The sequence below is a fragment of the Perna viridis genome, chromosome 5 (genome assembly GCF_037379345.1).
Source record: "Perna viridis isolate PV_CMFRI_1.1 ecotype Kerala chromosome 5, ASM3737934v1, whole genome shotgun sequence".
Taxonomy (NCBI): domain Eukaryota; kingdom Metazoa; phylum Mollusca; class Bivalvia; order Mytilida; family Mytilidae; genus Perna; species Perna viridis.
In genome coordinates this window covers 21,058,774-21,080,407 of record NC_142449.1, presented here as the reverse complement: position 1 = coordinate 21,080,407, position 21,634 = coordinate 21,058,774, and the positions used below count along the sequence as shown (strand labels likewise).

Sequence of the window (21,634 nt, the reverse complement as noted above, 5' to 3'; positions counted from 1 at the left end):
CTGTCAAGAAGGGAATTTGCAATCACAATCAAAAGTATTTTGACAGAGTATTATCCTACACTGTAATTACACCGAAATGGAACTAATTTCAGCTTATGAAAATAATTTCCTTGAACAACATATTAACCCTTGTCGTGCTGTGCATTTCTGAACGAAAGTCTAGATTTCGATATTTTGCAAACTTATGCAAATGATTTGCAAATTAATTGCACAATGGTACTGATGCTGATTGTAATACATGTATATAAATTAAAATGGGCGATCATGGGGTGGGGTGGATGGGGTGAGGAGTTGGTGGGACGGTGGGTAAACGTGTGGAATGGGTCTGTCACTCAAAAATGGTAATTTTTGTCCATTTCTGGTCATTATTTGCTACCTGTGGGGTTCAAGGGGAACAAATCAGGAACCAAAGCACATTCATCCTACAGCCTGAAGACGGTAAAGGCTACTGAAGCCAAATTACAGTCACGAGTGGGGGGTCAGGAGCCCCTGAAGGGTCATTCGTGTGAAAAAATGAGGATTTTTTTCCAATTTATGGCCTCTGTTTGTACATAAACTGGAAGTAGTCAATACAAGGGGTTGTCAATGAAATATTGGTGACAGAAATCATTCTAATTTAGATTCCAGGTGAAATAGAGTACTACAGATTAATTCTGCTCAGGGGAGGGTCCGAGAAATGAACCCTACTCACAAAAAATAGAACTTTTTTCGACAGCGGAAACTCCTGACCTCTTCTTTTAGCTTTCAAGTCATTATTTATTAACAAACTCTATATCAGATAGCCTCATTTTAAAGCACAGTCACACTGCTTGCAGATGGACACAGATTGCGCTTTCCTAAACTCAGATTTACACTGCCAGTACTGATAAAGCGGAACATGGTCCAATCCCGAACAGGTCCGGGCATAGCACCACAAGGGTTAAGATTTTCAAAACTAGACACTTTTTATCAATTTGAATTTTACCACCAATTTTACTTGGTTAAAATCACTGCTCTTCACTTCCTGTTTATTAATCATAAAATATTGATGATAGGATGGAGATTTTGACTGATAATTGTATTAAATGGAACATGCTTAGCGCATTTTATGCTTCTTGGTACATTACAGCAAGTACTTTATTCCTTACTTGCATGTGACTTGACATCTTTATGACATCTTTTGCAACAGGCATATATCTGGTATAGAAAAGATGCAATACAATTATTTATTAGAATATCCTGTAAAGTGAAATATATATATTTCAAATATGGAAAATGTTGCATGTATATTTTGAAAATTTTGGACCTAACTATTTTTCATCTTTAATTCATGAAAATGTCTACAAATATTTTTTTTCTTCAGAACTGTTCTGTCTGTATCTATCACTGAACCACATCCTGACAAATAATAAAGGGGAGCCATCTCAAAATTGTGATTAAAACAAGACAGGCACATAGCTGAAGGTCAGAAGACAGGCACATAGCTGAAGAGCACAAGTCAAGTACATAGCTGAAGAGCACAAGACAGACACAAAACCCCAGAGCTCAAGACAGGTACATAGCTGAACAGCTCAAGATGGGCATATAGCTGAAAAGCACAAGAGAGGTACATAGCTGAAGAGCTCAAGACAGGCAGATAGCTGAAGAAGACAAATCAGGCAGATAGCTGAAGAGTACAAGACAGGTACATAGCTGAAGAGCCTAAGTCAGGCTTATAGCTGAAGAGCTCATTTGCTTACTTATGTACTGGCTTTACATACCAATTATGTACATGTATTTGTTGAGTATTCATTTTTAATAAATGATTCTTAAAAGTTGGGAACACTATGTGGTGAGTCCCATTTCAAAGGTGTGAGAGTTAACCAAAGTTCAAATTATCATTAACATACATTTGCAGTTGCTGGTGACGATATTTTTCATTTTAAAGGACCGGTAAGTGTACCCTGCAAGTTACTTCAAACAAACAATTACGTGATTAAACTGAAGAACCATACAGAATCAATGATTCTGACATCATACTCTCATCACTTTTGTTTGTACAACCCAATGACAAACCAGAAACCTCCTCTAGATGTGACCTAGTTAAAAATCATGTCAATAATCTTAAATGTGACAATGACAAGTAAAATACCTTAACTACAACAATATCCTGTGTGGATAGAAAAATAAACATCGTTTTTGTGTACTCCCACCCAACAACAGGAAATACAACCAGATGGTATCACTTCAACATCAATATCTAACTTACGTCAAATGTTCAATTGCATTTACGCTTCCAAATCAACTAGTCGAAACTTTTGATATGACATTTTGGAGAGATTTTGATACAGCATCTCAGTACAGTAAGTGATTTTTTGAACATATCAAACTTACAGTAACATACTAATATATGGACAGAAACTTTTGCATTCTAAATATATACATATACATGGTACCATATCATGCTTTTTTAGTGTTTATTGTACATGCAACATGATACCAAATGATACCCATGAAGTAACAATTGATCGATACTTACTATGTATTTCATTAGTGTTACTAGAAAAAAGGAGGGAGCCTACTCAGGTGAACTACATGTAGTTCCTAATATCTTACTGTAGGCGATATTTTCCTTGAAAGGGCAACTTTACATTTTTTTCTGTTTCTATTTTGCTTTTTTTCTTTCTAAAAACCTGTTAAAATGTCCTGCTACTAAATGATATCAAAATAAAATTTCCATGATAAAAGATATTGCCTTCGACCTGCAACTAAAAAATTTCTGGTCACAAAGATAAGAAGGCAAAAATAGTAAAATTATCATTTTTTTTTAAATACAACTCCTCTTATGTGTTGTCATAAGACTTCAACCAAAAGGAATCTGTTTTAGTGATATCACTTTTATCTGCATCTTCTGGTAATGGAGATACAAATTGGCATTGGTAATTATACCACCATGATCTTAAGTAGCAGTCTTTATAACAAGAGGCTCCCAGGAGCCTGAATTGCTCACCTGGTTAAAGTTTGTCTTTCAAGGGTAATAAATTTAACAAGGAGATGTCCAACAATTTTGACTCAAGAAGACTTTGGTAGGACAAGGCTATAGACCACATAACCAGTCTTTCATTTGGGTGTCATGCTTATGAGATAAAATTTATATAGATTGTACAGGAAATTAGCAATTTTCAATAGTTACTGTTCTTGATTTGGTCTGATTTGGTACATTTCAGTGGGAGGTTAAAGTGTAGTTTTCTCAGAAGTACAGATCTAATTACAACAATTACTATCTTTAAAAAAAGATAGCCGACACAGTAAAATTTGTTCTTTGTACTTACAATTTTCATCAGGAAATAATGCATGACACACAATTTCAATATCCTTTTTTTCAAATCCCACTAAGTTATCAGTATATGGCCAACCTGGAAACACAATTTTGATCAGGTGATTTGCATTTCCACAGAAGAGTGTGTTTGAGATAAAAGGGTAAAAAGTGAAACTATACAAACTGTGTCGGAAAAAAGACTTATTTTTACATAAAAATATAGCATATGTAGACCAAAAAAGCATCATTTGTGCCGTGGGTTTTTCTACACCATGAATCACCTTACCATAGGCAGTGTCTTAATTTTATATGGACATGTACTGAAATACATCTGCTGTCCTGTTTTATGCCACATCATCACAATGGACAAAGTTTTTAAAGATAAGATTAGGATGCACACAAACAAACTGGGTTATAATCCAGTTAATCTTATTTAAGGATGGTTAACAATGAATGAAACAGAAAACCACTGAAGTAATTGCAATGAAATATCATGCCAAATAGTGAAGGCAGTGAATTAGTATTGTGTTTGATATAATTCCATCAAACAAACACACAAAAACAGACAAAAAGTGATGGGATATAGATCTACCAGATCAAACTGTATATGTATACAAAACTTTTTAAAATCATAACTAACAATAAATGCTTTGAGAGAGCAGCCACATACCCCTGAACAGATGGGGCAAATATAGTCTCAAAATTCCAGCTCGATACAGCTCTGAATTTGATTTTGAATAAATATCTGAAAATAAAAACATAAGCTTACATTTATTATATATATATATATATATATATATAAAAAAAAGTTCAGGTATGGAAAATTCCCCCTTTTTATGAATTAAGTCCAAAAAATCAAAAACAAAACATCAGAAATTCCTAACAATTAATAGTTATAAACTATTTATCAAAGTTTCATGAAAATTAGTGCAACCACTAGTAATGAAAACTGAAATTCCCCCTTTTATATGAACAAAGTCCATTTCTCTAAATTGTAAGATTGGAAATTCAAAAAAAAAAAATAGAAAGGGAGCTTACATTTATATAAGTGAACAATTAACCAAATTTTCATTGACATTGCTGCAATGGTTTCTGAGCTATAGTTGGAAAACATAAAATCACCCCATTTTTTATGAATAAAGTCACAAAACTCACAAATGAAAATATCAGAAATAAATAAAAAAAATTAATGGGAGCTTACATCAATAGATGGAAAAAATTTACAAAAGTTTTACAAAAATTGGTGACAACATTTTAGAGTTATTGTGCCAAGTGTGAAGGACAGATTGACAGAAGGATGGACAGACACGGATGTACAACAATACGTCACATTTAAAAACGTATGTCAACTTCATTTAAATATAACCCAAAAAATGGTCATCATTATAAAGAGGATAAACACTTTTGACGTTATATAAATTGTCGTTTTTACAAGCTTCCTCATTTTTTCCTTAAATATTTTCAGTGCCAAACATATATGTAAACATTTCCTAAATCTTGCTGGTAAATGTAAACATATCTACAATTAACAACAAGCCTTCATAGTTATGAAGGCTATTTTTAGAAAATTTTAATGTGTTTTTAAATAACAAGCATGAATCGGAAATGTTTGTCTGTTATTTTTTTAATCTTAATTAAATTAAAGTAATGTTCATGTATGTCTCAACCAGTTCCACATTTCAAAGGGAGATAACTCAACTAAAATTCAGTGGATCATAAATTCCTGGAATTATTATAAACTACATATCATATCCTAACTCAGTAGTTTCTGAGGAGTTGCACTGAAGAAAGTGTGACAGACAGCTATATAAGGCAAACACAAAAATCTATTAGGTTTAGAACACAAATAACATGAACATGCTATAACTTTAATAATCATAACTTAGCATATGATTTCAAAAAGACTGAAGAACATTTCTGCACCAGACCACAAACTGCCAGGTTTTCCGTATTTAACAGAAACACTACATCTAAGGAAATAATTAATCAAAAAATTTTGAGTCATTTTGTAAAAAAATTTAAAAACTTTTATAAGGGGAAAATAGCCTTATTTCAGATGTCATTTAAGATGAACAATATCACAATAAATCAAATAAACCAGTTCCAGAAATAAACTTAAAAAATACCAGTGAACATGTATATCAAGCTTAAATAAACAAAAAATACCAGTGAACATGTATATCAAGCTTAAATAAACAAAAAAAAATACCAGTGAACATGTATATCAAGCTTTAATAAACAAAAAATACCAGTGAACATGTATATCAAGCTTAAATAAACAAAAAAATACCAGTGAACATGTATATCAAGCTTTAATAAACAAAAGAACTTTCCCAAGTAGAACAAAATTGTGAGAATAAATAAGTCAAAATGAGCCAAAACTTCTCTTGGTTAATGCAAACTTCTCCCATTTGTCTTTGACAGAGAGAAGTTTTTGAAATAGCTTACATGGACAAAAATGTCAATATTGTTATTTTTTAGAACAGAATTTACTAAAATTTCTATTTGCTATCAATATCTAGATTAGGCCTTGGTTTCTGACTGAAACAGTGATGATACCATACATTTATGGTAATAAAATAAACGTAGTCCCCTTTTTCTCTCCAAGCTGATTTGACCTTTATCCTATAACCTAATTGGTTTTTGAAATGTATCCAAAAAACAACGTCACTGATGACACTGAATCCTTTAAGGATATACCAAGATTAACCAGCTATAATTGATAAAACGTTAATCAGATTAACTAATGCTAGTTTATCGGCAATATATATGGTAGTGTTTACAGCAAGATAAAAGTCATTTACCTGAAAGATAACAGATCAGACTGAATAACTTTCTTAAAAGCATAGGATTTGGCATGAACTACATGGTCTGTGTACAGAAAAATTGGATCAAAAAGAAGGACTTGAAAAGATAAAATTATTTTCACTTGAATAACAGGTAGTAGTAGTCTTAATTAATCTTGTTTCAGTATTTGTTATTTTGATTCAGATTTTGTTTTCTTTTCAGTTCGATAATTTTTATGAGTATGTTAACTTAAAAAAAACTGTGCCTAGAAATCTACATGAATATAATTGTATTAAATACTGAAAAAATATTGTTTTAATTTCATATACTTCTGTAAGAAAATAGGATCAGATTACTGAATGTCAAACTTAGTGAAATCAGTGGACCTAAACACAACCAGAAACATTATTAAAAAGAAGTAGATAAAAAATCATCATAAATAACAATTAAGAGCTAAAATTATATTCATATATAATAACTGTAAGTAACATAACTTAAATGTAGAACACCCATTTCACAGAGCATCCTCTTTAGTCATTTTGCAAAATCATATAGAAATATATATATTCATTAATCAAATAGTGATTATTATGATTTAAAAATTTAATTTTAAAACTACCTGTAAAGACATTTTCATATAAAACCTTGCATGATAAAATCACTAACATTAGTTCCAAAAAACACCTCTCTAGAGGGAGATAATTTCCCAAAAAATGTGCTTAAGACATGTAATGGATAGTTAAGATTTTGGGTTTTTTTATAATAAGAAAAACATCCTGTGATACCTAATCTTCCTTATAAAATATAAAAAAAAATTAAAATAATTTTAGAAATCATATAAAGTAGCAACAGAATACCAAGACTATTTTTCATTGTAAAAAAAATTATACTACTTTCTTAAATTTATATAAGCTGTTATACCAATACTGTTTTTTACAGGGATGGTACGAGAAATACCACAGAGAATGGACATAAGATTGATCAGTATAGAAGAACTTTATCTACTGTCATGGCCTATGGTCAATTGCACATTAGCTGTGGGGTACCTAGGACTGATCCTTTCATGGAGTCGAGCTGGAAGCATCAAGCTCAACACCTGGGACATTAACAGACTGATATTATTCTTGACATTCACATATTTGGTCCTCAGAAATGGACTCGAGGCACATGGATCAGTGTTGATTTTTCTCAGCATTATTCTGTCTTACTTTGGATTGACTCCAGTCATTCTCCCGGTAGAAAACAAGGCAGTTCTCATTACAGGTAAGAGTTCAGATTAAATATCAAATGTTTATCAAATGCAAATATTGTCAACGTTAAATTCATGTGAATTTCGCTGCACATGAAATTCATGTTAACATGAAATTTATCTGATTTTCTTGTGAAATTCACTTAATATGAATGTTATACATAAAGTTCACAAAGAATTCACATGAAGGCTTGAATCACATGAATTTCTTGTAAATTTTGTCCCAAATTTAATTCACTCAATTCAGATGAAAATTGTGTGAAATAATTTCTTTCTCTTAACATTTAAGGAAACATTGAAGTTTTTTTTCCCATTGCATTTGTCTTTATCTGTTACTTATGTTTGTCTGCAGATTATTGTCATAAATTGATAAACAAATATAGAAAGAAATTCCTCTATGACCCATTCACTACTATCTTTAAATATCATGATGATTTGTAAAATGATATGAAAAAAAAATTAAAGAAAAATGGCATCTTTCTGGAGAATAAATGACATTTAAGTAGCACTCCAGCTAAGGATCATGCAAAATGTGATTCATGGGTAAAAAGCCTACATATTTTTATTTTTGATATTTTGTTTGAAATGTCATAGTAAACAGAAATTAAAGTGGTTTTTCATATAACCCCTGCTCTTAGGAGATAAAATTTGTATAGAATGCACTGTAGATTTCAAATTAAGGGAGATAACTCTGTAAATGACACTCAAATACAATAGAATCTACTGGGTTTTCAATTTTGATTATCTCCAAAGAGCAGGCAGATTTGAATGAATAATTACACATTTCATAGAACAGATCCATAAAACAACTTAATTACAAAAATAAAAATATGTAGCCTTTTTTAGGATGTATCACATTTTTCAGATTTTGCATGATTCGTACAAAGACAGCTACTTAATATGTATCATATGCCTTTCTTGAAAAACATGAAGTAATAGTTATTGTTTTATTATCATTGTAGCACTTAAAAGTAATGGTGATCATAAAGGTCTTCAATCATTATTTCATTGTCATAACTTTTAATTGCCAAGTTATTTCTCTTGCATCCATCTTCCATAATCATTCCATGTGCACATGATTGCCAAAGATACACAAATGAAACAATTCATAAACATCACACATAAGACACTTGCTCAACAAAATGAAGAATTTCAATTAAGACACAACATTTATGCATGGTAATCACAGGATACATGTAATGCTTAAAGTGCAGAACTAAAAAAAATTTCAATTTTGTTTTTAAAAGGGAAAAATAACAATTTTATTGATGTATTGACAAAACATTGAGAACCAACAAAAACATAATGTCCACACAATGAATCAAACATAAGATTTTAACACAAGTTTATGTTATGTTTCTGCCCTTGAGTAAGCCTCATATTTGTGATAAAAAGGTGAATGAAAACACAGGACATTAAATGGCAAATTTCACTTAATTTTGGCCATATCAAGAAATTTTAACTAAATCTTCATTTCACAATTTTTCATTTATAAAGACATATTTGCTTAATTTGGATAAGTTGTTGTTTGGTATAGTCTGGTTTAATAATAACTACCATGACATTTCCATTGTAGTCATTTTCATCACTCATTGAAAGATATGAGATTTTCTGTGCAAATAATATCACACTGCCAATTTACGCCTCTGTAGGAAATTCTACTTGATGAAAACTATAACACACTAATAATAATCAACCAAAACATTTGTTTTACAATAAAAAATTCTTAAACAAAACTAGGCGTGGATATATGAAGTATTATGTCAGATACAAACTCAGGTATTAAACTATTTAGAAGCAGTTTTCCCACAAAAATTCTAATGGAAGTTCAATAAAAATACATTTTAATCTATAATTGACCAAGTAAATACTTAAACAAAATTTTTCTTGTTCTTAAATACAAATGGAAATTAATTTTCTAAGTAATTACTATAATTGACCAAGTAAATACTTAAACAAAATTTTTCTTGTTCTTAAATACAAATGGAAATTAATTTTCTAAGTAATAATCTTATAAGAACAGCTTCTGAAATAGACTGAAAACCTTTCAAAACTAAACAGACCAAAAAGTATGTGCAGATTGTCTCTATAAAGTAGAAAGTATGCTTGTATAATTGGAATGTACTGGTGTTTGAATCAATCTGACCTTCTTTCAACAAGTAAGAAATAGAACAACCCAAGGCTTTGATCTAATGTGCTGAGCAAACTCATGTACACCTACCAAATAGAAACAGATCTCTATGGTCTTTATTCAGTATTAACATTTTCACCTTTATACAAAATTCAAATTATGGATGACTTTACATCAGACATTATTCTTTTTAATCCTGCCATGACAATAACATGCAAATGTTGTTTAATCACCACTGGTATATTCACTACACAATGGAAGAGGGAGGTTTAGCATGATATAAAACCTAGATTTAACCCACCATTTCATTTGAAATGCCCGTACCAAGTCAGGACCATTGTGGTACCAGCGGCTCCGTTGGTGTAATATCGCTTTTGTCAGATTTATTTTGGACTTGACTTGATTACGAATCAGACTATTGTTTGGTAATTCTGTTGTTACCCTTCTTCTGATAACTAATCAAGTCACCAAAGTCCAAAGAACTAATCGGTGTCTTGCATTATCCTTTGGTTCTAAGCCCAATCTGTACATCAGTTTCCAGTGATTTTCCTACCGTTTTTTTAAATGGAGTCAGGAAACTATGCACTTGGGGAAAAAAAAGTTAAAACTGCAACTTTGAGGAATAATCTACATTTGTAATTTCATAAGACAAAACTTTTTATACAGTCTTTTAAAAACAAGTACAATGTACTATCTTTCAAAAAAAGATAGCTGATGCAGTAAAATTTCTTTTTTTTTTTACTTAAAATTTTCTACAATTTATTCAGGAAATAACAAATGGCATGCAAGTTATCAGTAATTGGACAATCAGGAAACAGAATTGCAATCAGGTGACTTGCATTTACATAGAAGAGCATCTTTAGGGTCAAAGGGTAATTGCAAAACTGTACCGACTGCGTTTGAATAATTTCTAAATTAAAGACTTGACAAAGACTATCACTGTTTCCACTGTATTGAGGTCTATGATGTAACCTCTAGATGATGTTTGTCACAGTAGAGTTGGAATAGGTTTTGTACATTATACAAATCTCTATTTTAACCATGTATAAATCCTGAGACAATGCTTTAAGTAACAATTTGGAATTTCACTGTTGAATTTGAGAAATTAGGAGCATATCTCTCTTGGGTAATTGAGCCAAAACCTATTATAGTTTTCAAATCTAGAATACTACACACAGCCAAAACTTTATCTGCACAAGTTAAAAATTTTAAAAAATTTTTATTTTATATACTACATTGACTCTTGAACTGTATTTAACTAATACAAATTATTGCCAGTCTAATATAAAATCTGGCTATTATAAAACAAAAAGCTTGTGTTTTTGGTTTTTTGCTTTCATATTTCATACTGACCATAATATTTTTTCTTGGCTTTTAATGATATCTCTTGCGCTTTTATAGGTTCAAAATCTCATAAAATTTAGGAGCCCATTTTTGCTTTCAAAACAAAACATAACTTTGTCTTATCTACCTACCAAAACAGCAAATGTTGTGTGATAACAGCAAACCGCCCTTTTAAAAATAGCCTTAAACATACTTTAACTGTGATATTGAAATGATATAGATTATATAAATTACTGAACTCCAATTGACTAAGGATTTATCGTTAGCAATGCCCATTTGAAATATAAAACTGGGATTGACAGAGAAGAGAATATACTAACACTCCAAAAGCATCTAAAATAACGTACATAGTTAAAGACCTTACTATGCCTCCAAAAGCATCTAACATAACAGGACATTGTTAACGACTTTACTATGCCTCCATTTTTTACTGCTAATCTGAAGAAAAATGGTATCAAAGCAGACAGCACTGATCAAATTATTATCTATGTTTGAACTAAAACTGTCCAAAGATTGACTTAGATAATTAAATAGAACATCAACATAGTGCACTTACATGACACCAGATATTTTTATCCATTTTATCAGCAGGTAAGCATTGAGTACAGAAAGCAAAATCTGTCAAATCAAAACAAAGGGGTCATTCAGGACATTTGTTGGTATACTATATTAGATACCTTTATCATCAAGCTTTATATACATACTCCTAGTATATGTAGGATTAGGTATCTAGAGTATAGAACATTTTGTATAAAAGTAGTATCATTTGTAGGTTACTAACATTCCAGGATTTTGAGGTTTATAAAAACCACAAGATGATTTGACATAATGTATGATTCTCATTGTATCTTATTTTATATATGTATCTGTTTTTGTGTGTAGCTGGCTAAACAATACCATACCTAACCAATGAAATAAATACATTGATAACCCTCACATAAGTTTATTGTCATTTTTTTTTATTAAAAATATTTTGAAATCTAATTATAAGAAATGTGTCTATACATGATCAGCCATGATGTTTGGAAAACTCCAAGATGCTAGGTATACATAAAGTTAGAGCTGAAGGAGATGAATATTGTATTCATGAGTAACATAAAAAAATTTCAAACCATTTGTATGAATGGTTCCAAATCTGTCAGGCAAATGAACAAATGTAAAACTAAAAGATTAGGGTATAAAAATGCATTTATGACACCTGTCTTTAAGGTTGTGATCATGGTATTGGTCAGGCATTAGCAATGAGGTTGGACCAAGAGGGTTTTACAGTTTATTTTTATCTTTAAGGTTGTGATCGTGGTATTGGTCAGGCATTAGCAATGAGGTTGGACCAAGAGGGTTTTACAGTTTATGCTGGATGTCTAGACAACAATGGTTCTGGTAAAGAAGAATTAGTACGATCATGTTCCAACAGACTTCATACATTACAGCTGGATGTCAGCAATGAGGTGCAGATACGAGAAGCAGCTGCTGAGGTTAAAAACCAACTTCAATTGAAAGGTAAATCAATCAGATCTGGGGTTTAAATTTATGGAATAGGTCTGGGACCATAACATTCTGACCTAGGACCTTTGACATTTCATTTTTATTGGTTCGGGAACGTCAACTATTTTATTTCAGACTTTTGAGTCCTCAAGGGGACTATAGGTTTGAAACTTTGAAAGGTCCAGGACCTTCCATATTTGAAAGTAAATTTGGATCCTTGCAACCAGTACATTAGGTTTACAGCTGTAGTACAAGTATTATTGCCTTACTTTGTGATATGGTACACTCATTCTACTTAATCAATCAGTAACTGGACAAACAGGAAAAATCTGAGAAATTAGGTTGAGTGAATAAATTGACAAGCTATTAATAAAAGTGTGCAGTCATTGAAAAAATATCTTAATAAGGTCACTTGACATCTACAAATCCTTTGTTGTAAACATCATCGGTCTGTGACATAAATTGTTTGCGGATATATGAATTGAGCCCCAATTTCCTGCTAAGACTATATTTAAATTTGGTCTATTATATAATTACTATCTCATACCATTCTTCCTGGATTGTATTAAACACTTCTCCTTTATAACATCTTTTCCTTTTGTCTAATCTATCAGCATTAAATTTAGTGTTAGTCATGTGACTTGATTTTTATACAGCCAAAGAAAACTACCTAACCTAACCTGCATGCACAATTTCAAATAATACCTATGAAAAGGTTCAACAGATTTAGCTGGATCAAATGGTTCAAAAAAAAACTTTGCAAAGCACAGCATGATAGTGTGGACACTTGTCCCAAGTGGGCTATGATCGTATCATGCTGTGCTCAGCAAAACTTTATATTAAACCATTTGATCTTAAGTTTCCAGCTAAATCTGTTGAACCTTTCCATAGGTATTATTTGAAATTGCACATGCAGCATGATACACTCCTTGAGACATTCAGGTTTCCTGCACACACAATACCTAAACAAAGGCTAAATGCTCACCAAATGCAAAATAAACGAACGCTCCAAGCGTGCATTTAAACGCATGATAAATGAACACTCCTAGCGTGCATATAAATGCACAATAGACGAACGCTCACAGCATGCATTTAAACGCATGATAGGCGAATGATGAACAATAATAATAATAACCAAAAAATACGAAATAAAATATAGAAAATGAAATGAATGAAAATATAAAGATTAATAATAGCAAAAATTAAGAAAATAAAACTTAAATCAAGGAAATAATCAAAGTACAAAAATAAATAATGTGTGTTTAAACAAACGCTCGTATTGCGCGTTTAATTCATGCTTCTTTCGTGCGTTTATCATGTGTTTAAACAAATGCAAAACGATGTGTAAACGCATGATAAACGTTGCATGAATGCTAAAATGGGAAATATGAATGTCTCAAGTAGTGTATGACCATAGCCCACTTTGGACAAGTGTGGACACAATATAACTTTCTGACATACTTAAACATAGGGACTTACACTTCATTATGGACACAACAACTGCTTTTGAATGCAATATTGCATGATTTTCTGAAATTCAATTTAAGTAAAAAATGACATTTTTGGCCTCTTTGACCCCTTGTTACTCAAAAACAGTAGGAAATATTCCACTACTGATTAAAAAATACAGTAGGATTTCCATTAGGAATCTGTTGAATTTTTTTTTTCAAAATCTAACCAGAAATAAAAGTTGATTTTTAGGGTGTAGCCTCACTCTGGTTGCCTATAGACTAAAAATATTAAATGCTATTTAAAATCTGTTAAATATTCTGAAAACAGAATTTTTTAAGACATAAATTAAAAAAAAAACACTCAAAATTGAATGAGAAATAAACTTTCTTCATCAATTTTAAACTAGACATATTATGATCAAACTCACCAAGAGAATACCAGTACTCCCTGCTTGAAATATGAAGTTAAATATATAACCCATAAGTTCAATTATTTCCCTTTTGAAATCCTACAACAGGAGCTATATTCCTTCATGTACATCTACAGATGATGCCCTACCTCCCCTTTATTGCAAAACAGTAAGAGCCAGTGACCCCTTTTCAAATAACAAACTTCATCTAGCAGCAAAAAACAATAACTTTCATGACATTCAGTTGACAAAAGTTATCCCACAGAACCTATAAATAAAGTTATCCAACAGAGCCAATAAATAAATAAAGTTATCCCACAGAGCCAATAAATAAATAAAGTTATCCCACAGAACCAATAAATAAATAAAGTTATCCCGCAGAACCAATAAATAAATAAATGACAACAACATAACATAATACAACAGCAGTCATATAAAACTACATGCACAGTACATGTATAGAAAGCAATACTTAGAAAAACATGGCAAAGTTACACTGATGACCTACTTGGCACTTTGTAATGAGAAATATGATACCAATATATTTCTATTTAAGTTCACATCATTAGACACATGTTTCTAATGTTTCATGATATGTTCAAATTAAATAAAAAAAAATTAAAAAAAAGAATCAATGCAAAGGAATGTGTGTTGGTCATATTCATAAGGTGACATAACAGAATGAAAATCATTAATCAGGGACATGAAATTAAACCTTTTCTGTACAGGAAGTAAATTATGGGGTGTGATCAACAATGCTGGTATCTGTCTAATTGGTAATGTGGAGATGATGGTAACAGAGGATATACATAAAATCTTAGCAGTGAACTACCTCGGCCCAGTCAGTGTGTGTAAACATTTCCTTCCATTACTGAGAGAAAGTAAAGGCAGAATAATCAATGTGGCAAGCAACTGTGGTATGTTAACAGATTTCCATCTATTTTCAATATACTTCGTCACATGTCTTGTGTTTAGATAGAGTTTTGCATGTTAAAAAGTGAAACAAAATACTGAATAGAAAACTTACAGCCATTTAACCCTAACTTAGGATACATGCTAATATCTAGGGTCAATTGCTGAACTAAAGAGTTGTTTACATAATGAGAAATATTTCAACTACTAAATGAGCAAATTGTTTCCTTATAGGGCTAGCACCAGTACCACTAATGGGTCCATACTGTGCATCCAAATCTGCTCTAGCCACAATGTCAGAAGTATGGAGATATGAATTGAGAATGTGGAACATTAAAGTCTCCACAATCATCCCAAGTGGATATAAAACAGGCATGTATCCAACAATCCTACGGGTAGGTCAATATGACAACACAATGCAGGTCTGCATCCAACAAACTGGTAGGTCACTATGACAACACAATGCTGGTCTGTATCCAACAAACCTACCACTAGGTCACTATGACAACACAACGCAGGTCTGCATCCAACAAACCTACCGGTAGGTCACTATGACGACACAATGCATGTCTGCATCCAACAAACCTACCGGTAGGTCACTATGACAACACAATGCTGGTCTGTATCCAACAATCCTACCGGTAGGTCACTATGACAACACAATGCAGGTCTGTATCCAACAAACCTACCGGTAGGTCACTATGACAACACAATGCAGGTCTGTATCCAACAATCTACCACTAGATCACTATGACAACACAATGCAGGTCTGTATCCAACAATCTACCACTAGATCACTATGACAACACAATGCAGGTCTGTATCCAACAAACCTACCGGTAGGTCACTATGACTACACAATGCAGGTCTGTATCCAACAAAACTACCACTAGATCACTATGACAACACAATGCAGGTCTGTATCCAACAATCTACCACTAGATCGCTATGACAAAACAATGCTGGTCTGTATCCAACAAAACTACCACTAGATCACTATGACAACACAATGCAGGTCTGTATCCAACAATCTACCACTAGATCACTATGACAACACAATGCAGGTCTGTATCCAACAAACCTACCGGTAGGTCACTATGACTACACAATGCAGGTCTGTATCCAACAAAACTACCACTAGATCACTATGACAACACAATGCTGGTCTGTATCCAACAAACCTACCGGTAGGTCACTATGACTACACAATGCAGGTCTGTATCCAACAAAACTACCACTAGATCACTATGACAACACAATGCAGGTCTGTATCCAACAATCTACCACTAGATCACTATGACAACACAATGCTGGTCTGTATCCAACAAAACTACCACTAGATCACTATGACAACACAATGCTGGTCTGTATCCAACAAAACTACCACTAGGTCACTATGACAACACAATGCTGGTCTGTATCCAACAAAACTACCACTAGGTCACTATGACAACACAATGCTGGTCTGTATCCAACAAACCTACCACTAGGTCACTATGACAACACAATGCAGGCCTGTATCCAACAATCTACCACTAGATCACTATGACAACACAATGCTGGTCTGTATCCAACAAAACTACCACTAGATCACTATGACAACACAATGCTGGTCTGTATCCAACAAAACTACCACTAGATCACTATGACAACACAATGCTGGTCTGTATCCAACAAACCTACCGGTAGGTCACTATGACAACACAATGCTGGTCTGTATCCAACAAAACTACCACTAGATCACTATGACAACACAATGCAGGCCTGTATCCAACAATCTACTGGTAGGTCACTATGACAACACAATGCAGGTCCAAAAAAAAAAAAACAAGTGGTATTTGTGACCAAACTGTTACACTTACAAGAGACACTACCATGTGCCATGGAAAAGGAAACTTAGAAAAGAAAAACAGAGCCACAGAAATCTTGCAATTCTATACTACAAAGATACACCATGAAAGACGTTCACTGTTCTTTTTAAATTAGCAAGAAATTCAAAGGGTTGTGAAATCTTGTAAGATATTTCACGAACAACAAATGTAAAAAAAAAATGATGGGTCAGCTAGCTTAATTATGAGATATAAGAATTTAAAATTTTGGCTGGAAAATGTTTCTCTTGATTTTCCATAGTTTTTGTCATAGTAGGTTTTATCTATTAACAATTTGAAAAAACAACAAGGATTTCATAAAAAAACTTTTAAAATAATGATTTAGGATGTGTTTAATGATATTATGGAAAGAAAATTGGTGGTTATTGGGCAAAAAATATTTATGGTATGATTACTTCTTGGACACAATAATTACACTTGTCTGATCAGTTATTATCACTTGGCTGACAGCTAATGTCACATTCTATTTCTTATAGATTTATTTCCAAACATAAAAAAAAAATCATATTACTGACACATTCAAGAACTTTTCAAGGTGTATAGAATAACTCAACTAATTACTTAGAGTCAAGTCAGGTACATAGTGGCATTATTTTAGTTTATTTTTGTTACAGGAATAATGGCCTATGATAAAGCAGCAGTTGCTGAAAGATGGTGGCAAAGTGCAAATGATTCTGTAAAAGAAAATTATGGAAAAGACTGCTTCTACATTAAACACAAAATGAAAGGTTTGTTATGAACAAATGAATTTAAAATCATTTCCTGCAAGACAAATATGATCTTTCTTTTGAGTTACTGTGAAAGGTTGTGGATTTTGTGTTTCACTCAAACCACAAAATCAATTAATTCCCAACAAAATACATACTTTCCGTGTATTTTTACTTGGGAATAGTTAAACCATAATTATAGGAATCCATATATGGATTATATAGGTGAAATATGGTATGAAAAAAACCATCATATTGATAGTGTAGTTTGACTACTTGCACAACCAAAATCAAGAAAAACATAAAATATTTTCCATATCATGTTGGGACATTAACTACAATTTCATTGAAATACACTGAAAATGAACATTTCAAGGGTAGATTACTCTGTCAAAAACCTCATTTTTCTAAGATTCTGTTGACAAATTTCTGAGCAAAGCCAGCCATGCAGAGATGAAATAATTGTCTTTTCAAATAGAGAACTTATCCTTGAGTGACGTTACATTGTCAGATCGATGGGGTTTTGACATGCATGTCTCTGATTTTTCCCATTTTCCCTGATTCTTACAAAAACCTACATGTAAATAAACACATTATCAAAGACATCTAATTCCCCCTCCACCAAAAATAGAAAAAAAGAAAACAAATAAAAGTACTACACACCAAGCCACATTTCAAAGACAGTCAGTACATTGTAATTTATAAAGAACCAAAGAATTTAATCAATGCCATTACGATAATGTTGAGATTTAATTAAATTTTCAGATCCTGAAGCCTACCTGAACCCAGATTTCAGTGAGATACTGAACAACATTAAACAAGCCTTATTATCAGTGAGTCCTAAGTCACATTATTATAGTGGACTACTGTCAAGATTGTTACCATTCCTCTACCTACATCTCCCGTCCTGTATTGGTGACAAGGTCATGTCTGTAATGGTCAACTGGTTTGATTTTGTACCAAAAGCTTTGTCAAAACAAAAGAAATTATGATGTTTTGTAATCCAAGTAACAAGAAAGAATGAAAGTGCTGACCTTATTTTGTCATAATAGTTTTTGTGAGAGTGATTTAATCAGGCATATATTACTGGTACTGAACATAAACTCAGGACCTTTCTAATGAAGATATCACATAATTTACATAGCAAGGGTGAATCCAATCACTTTGAAATGAGGGGTGCCAGCCAGGGTTCCTCAGAAAAAGGGGATGCTAGGACATTATTTGCCATTTTTTGTCAATTTTACACATGCAAATGACAAATTTTCCAATAAAAAGGGGCGAGGGGGGGGGGGGGGGTTGGCACTCCTGCACCACCCTCTGGATTCATCACTGCATAGGTATTGAAATTAAACAGGACTTAAATATTCATACATTTCAGGTTTTTAAAATTTTTATTTATACACTTTTAAGCCCAGAATGACATGGCTTAATGGCACAGTAACCCCTTACATAAACACTACTGTTTATTATTATATAGATAGCAGTGTTTTATAGAATGTTTCCAGTGTAATAAATTTTGATAATTCACACTTTGAAATAAATTCAGTAATTTCACTCTTGGACTTTCCCCCACCTCAGGATTTAACTTTTACGCGGAGCAAGTTCGGCACACTTGTTCATTCAACGCGTTCTTTGGCACTCATGAAAATATTTTGATTATTCTCTCTTTCCAAGTAATTATCTATTAATCTTTCATCTGAGATTTTTAAAAACAGTTTGAAAGTAAGATAAGAACCTGTGAAATCTTTATATTTTTAACCTTGCAACATCTATCTAGAGACTGTTACAATTATCATGGTAAGAGATTTATCATAACTTCAGAACTTTGATTTGCACTTGAAGCCAATAAAAAACACTTATTTGGACAACAAATAAAAAAAAAATCTCATTAAAAATTCATGTATACAAATTTAAAGAAGACTGCCTTATTATCTTAATTAAGAAGCATCCCAACAGGACAACAATGAAAGCTTATGTTAACAGATTAATTTTCACAGACTTTTTGAAATGATCATACCGGTATTTGCAGAAATCAATTTGCATGGTTTCAAAAAAGTATTTCAGCATTAAAAATCAATTTTTTGGGTATTTTTTTCTGCATATATCTGTCCACTGCAAAAATTATTACACTGTGAAAATAGCAAAAGTTAGTACACTGTGAAAATTAATTAGTACATTTACAATATAGATATAGTGTTATATAAATAGTACCAATAAATACTGAAAGCTTGATAAGGATAAAAAAAGGTTACCCTAAAATAAAAAAAAAAAATTACCCAAAAATAAAAAAAAAGGTTACCCTAAAATAAATATATATACTTAGGAATAAACATTAACAATCATTGAACAAATCAAATAAATATTATAGCATTAAAAATATGTACCAGAGCATTATTTAAAATATTTTGATTGAATATAACTTTATTTTACATGCATCAAAACCTCAGTTCAGTACTAGAATGTACATTGAAACTAAGTACATGTATATACAAAATATCAAGGACTGAATCCACTGTAGGAAATGGTTGTACATGTATATATAACATGAACTTTGATACTTCAAACTTATAATTTAAACTCTGACATCAAATTTGTCCTATCTTAATTGTAAACAAACCTTGTTTCAAAAAATCAAAAAAAAAGACTGGGTTCGGGAAGTGAGTAAGGCAATACAACTTCGTTTTAACAATGATTAATATTTGAAAGCATTAAAAAAAAATAATGTTAATGTATGCTATACAGAAGTATTATTCATTTGTAAATTATATTTAAAGCATATGATATGATAGAGGGTAAATAGTTTCTAAATGCCCATAGCTCATATTTTTAAAGTTATTTCTCACTCTCCTGTTTAAAGGTAAGAAAGAGTTCATGACATTATATAATAACTTGACAACTATTTTAAATATACATGTACTTTCATAGTTTTACCTAGTAATAGAAAATGAATAAGACAGACATAAGTAACACTTCTACATTAAATGTTTCATAACCTATCACTGTATGAATTATTTCTCAAAAAATAAAACTGAACTGGTCAATAAGAATTATATTTCATACCATTCAAATGTGCCTTACTTCGTGTTTAGGGATAGTTGTTCAATGATATCATTGGACATTAGTGTATTCATGCTAGTCAAATTATATAGTTTACAAATTGTTTTGTTTTTTGGTTTTGTTTTTTTTTTTTTTTTTAAAATGTACACTGTTAGAGCTAAAATACTTTTATGTTATGTTGTATTGATTGTTATGAATAAAATCTTAAAATCCACAACTAATGTGGTTTGTGTATTTCCTTTAAGGATTGTTTAAAATTTTTTAACAGGTTAAGCGAAATAACCTACTTTGAGGCAGTTTACCCTTCATGAACCGTTAAGTGGTTTATAAACAAGTGTAAACTGCCCGAAAGTTGGTAATGCATGCATAACCGGGTCAAAAATTAAAACAATTCTCACAATTTAATTTTTAATTGATTCAGGTCAAAATTTAGACTTGTCTCTTCATCACAGCCTCAATTAAGTTTTGAATTATTTTAATTGCGGACTGCTGACCGATCGACTTAATTACACAGTACCAAGTCAGTTAATGCTATCTGCATCAAGATAAATCTGTAATACTACCATAATTCCATCCAAAATCATATCAATTTTTTTATAAAGAGAGATGAAAGAAGATTTATAGTCATTACCCTAGATGTAGATCAATATAATAAATTGATTATAGTTTCACATCGAAGAAAAAAACAATGAACAAATATGGTAATATTGAGAGCAAGGTTTTTTTTTTTTTTAAATTTAATCCTTGTCCAGTAGAAGTATCAAAGTCCAAATAAAATTAAAATTAAAAAAAAGCTACTTAAGTAGAACACAAGCTAACATGATACACATGCACACAAAAAATAGGGCATCTAAATGGATATTAAATAAAATATTGTGTTGTATTCAATACCATGGACACATGCTAAATTACAAATTATCACATAGAAATAACAG

General features: G+C 31.7%; 2 protein-coding genes across 7 annotated transcripts in view; one reads left to right on the top strand and one right to left on the bottom strand.

Annotated features, from left to right (window-relative positions):
- The window catches only part of LOC148616466 (histone H4 transcription factor-like), a 48,418-nt gene that overhangs the window by 13,244 nt on the left and 13,540 nt on the right, over positions 1-21,634 (bottom strand). The gene's annotated exons all lie outside the window — the stretch shown is intronic.
- On the top strand, positions 1,898-20,916 carry LOC148616467 (estradiol 17-beta-dehydrogenase 2-like). 4 transcript variants are annotated; one of them, XM_088583532.1, is made up of 8 exons: positions 1,898-2,321; positions 4,536-4,617; positions 7,004-7,327; positions 12,076-12,288; positions 14,863-15,051; positions 15,281-15,418; positions 17,550-17,663; positions 18,408-20,916. In XM_088583532.1, exons 3-8 carry the CDS (start codon positions 7,006-7,008, stop codon positions 18,632-18,634), a joined length of 1,203 nt encoding a protein of 400 aa, XP_088439658.1. In that variant the 5' UTR covers positions 1,898-2,321; positions 4,536-4,617; positions 7,004-7,005; the 3' UTR covers positions 18,635-20,916. The 4 variants fall into 4 exon arrangements, with proteins under 4 accessions (XP_088439658.1, XP_088439656.1, XP_088439657.1 ...); XM_088583530.1 differs by lacking the exon at positions 4,536-4,617; XM_088583531.1 differs by lacking the exons at positions 1,898-2,321; positions 4,536-4,617 and adding an exon at positions 5,990-6,217.

Coding starts and splice junctions, on each gene's coding strand:
- LOC148616467 (XM_088583530.1), top strand. CDS start 2,195: ATGGTATCACTTCAACATCAATATCTAACTTACGTCAAATGTTCAATT. Junction 15,052..15,280: donor CAATGTGGCAAGCAACTGTG/GTATGTTAACAG, acceptor GTTTCCTTATAG/GGCTAGCACCAGTACCACTA. Junction 15,419..17,549: donor CCCAAGTGGATATAAAACAG/GCATGTATCCAA, acceptor TTTTTGTTACAG/GAATAATGGCCTATGATAAA.